The sequence below is a fragment of the Aotus nancymaae genome, unplaced genomic scaffold, assembly GCF_030222135.1.
Source record: "Aotus nancymaae isolate 86718 unplaced genomic scaffold, 86718_ANA_hifiasm-v0.15.2.pri h1tg000058l, whole genome shotgun sequence".
Lineage (NCBI taxonomy): Eukaryota > Metazoa > Chordata > Mammalia > Primates > Aotidae > Aotus > Aotus nancymaae.
The window spans coordinates 23,109,699-23,113,985 of NW_026988472.1; the positions used below are offsets into that span (position 1 = coordinate 23,109,699).

Sequence of the window (4,287 nt, forward strand, 5' to 3'; positions counted from 1 at the left end):
AAATATAAACATTCTTTAGGGTACACGATTAAAATATGTTGAAGATAACCTATTTTAAATATCCCTTAAATGGAGTGGTACTTGGTTCTCCTTGCCCAGGGTACTGACTACCAACCCAGTGGTTTATGTGTATGTCACCTCAAGAAAGTGTCATTGCTATCTCTCAAAAACTAAAGACAATGTATGTAACAAGACTTGTGAACTACGTTCGATGACACAAGGACAAGAGCAGAACAATTTCCATTCCCTCCCTGGGTGATTTTTCTCTGGTTAAACCATGATCCCAAAGTGACTGTGATGAGGAGTTTTCCATACCAGGCTTTTGGGTCTCAACTCTGAGACAAACCATCTCAAGGTCTGATACCCGATCATCACTCTCTCAGCCTCATCTTTCACCATGTCAAATCAAATTAAAATTACTACTCATTGAGCATTCTAATCTCTCAAAGCCCCAAAATTCTCTGCCTCAAGGCATCTATGTTTGACAGTCTCATATGGATTCCCCCAACTCATCTATTAACTCCCTTGATTTGTCCTTTAGATATTAGAAAATATCCCACCACCATCATAAGATTTCCATTCGTATAAGTTAGAATTATATGAAAAAGTCCTAGGCTTTGTTTATCCTAGCATTCCAGTATTATTCTGATTATTAGCAAAGAGAAAATGCTTAATTAAGATTTGGGGAATAAAGGAGACAGTAAGCATGCTGTGCAATTTATGGAGGTCTATTATTCAGATATTTCTAAGTTAAGCAAATTAATGCATATATCATTTAAATTTACAAAACATAAAACTAAAAGGCATTCAGTAAGAAATATATTGATCATTTTATATCTTTTATTCCAAATATTTAAAAGCAAAGTTCATAGTAATGTTATGTCATGCTACACCAGAACACAATATAGAGGGATGGTTTCCCAATCTGCTTTACAAAATTAACAAAACGTTTGCTACTAAATCTCAAGAAAAAACATGAAACAGATGTTTAAAAGCAGAGTTCTTAGCAATGTCATTTCCTATATCAGGACACAATATAGATGGTTTCCCAATCTGTTTGACAAAATTAGCCAAACTTTTGCCACTAAACCTCATGAAAAGCATTAAATGGATGACCAATATTATTCAAAACTTAGAGATCTGGAAGCTACCTAAATGTCTATTAAAAGAAACAGCATCTGAATAATACATCCATTAAAAAATAAAAGAATAAATTATCAAGTAACACATACAAAATAGGGACACAGATGATATATACTGCTTTTCCTCCAGCCCCACCCTGGACCTGCATCCTTGAATACCAACTGCTTTCTGCAAATGATACATAAAACATCTATCCTTGACTTCACTAGGTATGGAAGAAGCTACCAGACACAGCACTGGAACTCACAGTGGCTGTGGAACTGGAGTCAGCCCTGACTCAAATTTTGGCTCCAGCTTTTTCTTCTTCATCTTTCAGAGCCTCCTCATACTGAGATGGGTAAGAATCTGGGTGAGTCCCATGAATTTTGGCCAAAAACTCTAGGACTTTCATCTTGCTGGTTTCAGCCTTGGCTCTTGGGCCCCACAGGAATTCATATCGTGCAGGATCACTGTTGGCCACCTGCTGGTACTCCAGGTACTTCTCCTTCACAAAATCTTTGGTGATGAGCTCCCTGGGCTCTCCAAAAACGAAGTGCTTCTTCCCAGAATACACTCCCGTCAAATTCAGTACTTCCCAGACTTCCTCTTCAGTGGCACGGTTGCCCTTCATGAAACTCGCACCCAGGACAAGTATCAGGAGGCCAGTCTTGGGTATACCCTTTTTACCACTCAGCATCCCGTCATAGGTGAGGCCCAGTTTGATGAAGAGGCCATAGCTACAGGTGGTGGGGTCCACTTTCTTCACATCAAGGCCAAAGATCATCTCTAGGCACTCAGAAGCTCTCAGGAAGATCTCAGAGAAGTGGCTCTCATCATCTTTGATGATAATCTTCAACACATCTGCCTTTGTTATTGGCTCTTTCATTTGATACTTTTGCAGCATGAAATTCACCAAAAAAGCCACTTTCTGGTCGAGAGCATCTGCATATTCTCAGGGTCTGATGTGGCCTCTTCCTCTTCTTGGCTGCTGGAACCCTCATCAGATTCACTGGATGAGGTGGTTGTGATGGCAATGGAAGAGGAGCAGAAACTCTGAGGACCCTCAAGAGAACTCTCTGCCTTAGCAGCAAGAGCTTCCTTCAGATTTCCAGGCACTAGAGGATGGGAGGAAGAGAGGAAGGTCTCCTCCATAGCCTTGGAGACCTGGGCAACCTCTAGACTCTAGGTCTCATTGAGGGTCTGAAGGTGCTGATCATGTGTGCTTCATGGCCTCCCCTGATCCTGAGACATGATGACCCTTGTGGGTGGCAGTAGGCAGGAGTGTGGACAGGAGGGCAGGCAATAAAGAATCACTGCCTAAGGGAGAGAGAAAGGGTGTAAATGTCCTCAGCTGGTGAACTCAACTGCAGCGGCTCTGATGGAAGCCACTGCCTATAGACTTCTCCCGACAGCAATGTTATAGAGCCTCACAGGTCTGTTATTCCGGTTTCTGAGTCTACCAAGAACCTGAAGGATGAAGTGAGAATTCTCAGGGTGCAGCCAGCCAAGCCAACAAGAGAATTTTCAGATTCACAGCAGACACTTGTAGTTGGGCTCAGTAGAACTCCTTTTGGTCTAAGGAGGGTAATATCATCAGTTGATGGACAGAAGTGCCAGTAGCTTGGCATCTGGTAGGGCCTGTGTCACTTCCCCTGTGGTAATGTGAGGCTGTGCCCCCAAGACCAAAGTCTAATCTCTAATGACAACTGAGAAGGAAGTGTCAGGTATTTCTTCCAGTTACCCAACCTGGAGTCTACCCGGGTTGACAGCAGGATCTAGACTCCGTGAGAGCCACTGTACTGGTGTGGGTAGTCCCCTCAGTTATTCAGGTGCCTTCCTTTGAATCTAGGCAGGTCCTGGGTGGGATCCTTTTTGTTGTTGTTGTTAACCTAATGTTGCCCCCTCAGACAAAAGCTTCTACCTCCTCAAGACCCTGGAAGAGGTAGTGAGGTATCACCTCCACCTAACAGCTTTACCCATACCCTCTCAGGGCTGACAAAATTACGGTACTTGAATCTTCATAATCCCTACCCTTCTGCAGTGGGTGGCCCTCAGTTTTCATTCAGGCTCCTTGACTTGGTTAGTGATGAGGTATGCTAACTAATGCCACACTCTCCGCCTTCAAGAATACCTCATCTCCCTGAGTTGCCGAGAAGGAAGTGATAAAGAACACTGCTATCCCCAACTACTGGGTCTTCACGGTGTTATTAACGAAGGCTAGATACTGTGAAGCTTTCTTGGTTCTTGTGTGGACAGACTCTGTGGACCTTACTTGGGGTCCTTACTGTGACTTTTCACAGATCCTGGCCTCCTTTGTCTACTAATCTGATATGACACAAGTACACTGATCAAGAACCTCAGAGGACAAAAATTCTCAAAAAAGAAGAGAGTGGGTGCTTGTCATCTGATCCCTGCCCAAGGATCCCTGGGCTGAAAAAGTTATCAGGGCTCTTTGGTGACATATATCCTGGAGTGGATTCCTATTAGTCCTTACTGTGCATCTCTATGTTAACTCCTTGCACTTCCTGGACACCCAATCCAATGCTTGTCTGAACCTTCTGTTTTCATTTCAAGACCACCACCTCCATAAGACGCCAGTGCATGAAATAAGCAGGACATGCCTCTGTGGAGACGACTCCATTCCGGGGTGAGTGTTCCCATCAGCCTCACTTAAGGTCCTTCCCTTGACTAATGGAAGCATCTGGGACCTGATATCACTTCCTTAGACCAAAACCTTTGTTATCCTGAGTTCACTGAACAGGAAATAAGAAGATATCTCAGCCTGACAACCCTGCCCACAGCCTGTCACAACCAACAGCAGGGCTAAGCAGGGCTACATTCTTGTCCCCATTATCTGGGATGGGTGGTTCCCCGAGACCTCACTCAGGGTCCTTACTTTGACTACTGGTTGGGCTTCAGTCCCCACCTTATGATACCTAATGCCACTCCTGCCAGAAAAAAAGAAAAATCTCATCTCCCTGTGACAACTGTAAAGGAAGTGATTAGACATCTCTCAGTCTTAAGTCTGTGTCTTCACCTAGCCTCCCGGTACCCCTTATGCACCTACCCCTATATTGACTTGAGGCTGCTATTCAGGCCACGACACTCACTTCCTGAGACCCCGGAAGATGAAGACAGTATGGGAATTCTTACCACTCCTGCCTT

The 4,287-nt window shown here is 44.0% G+C and overlaps 1 protein-coding gene across 1 annotated transcript; it reads right to left on the reverse strand.

Moving 5' to 3' along the window:
• Positions 1-1,420: 1,420 nt before the first annotated feature.
• On the reverse strand, positions 1,421-2,373 carry MAGEB16 (MAGE family member B16). The gene is given in 2 exon segments (XM_012435412.1): positions 1,421-2,070; positions 2,073-2,373. Coding segments are annotated over 2 exon segments (951 nt in total).
• Between the last annotated feature and the right edge of the window lie 1,914 nt (positions 2,374-4,287).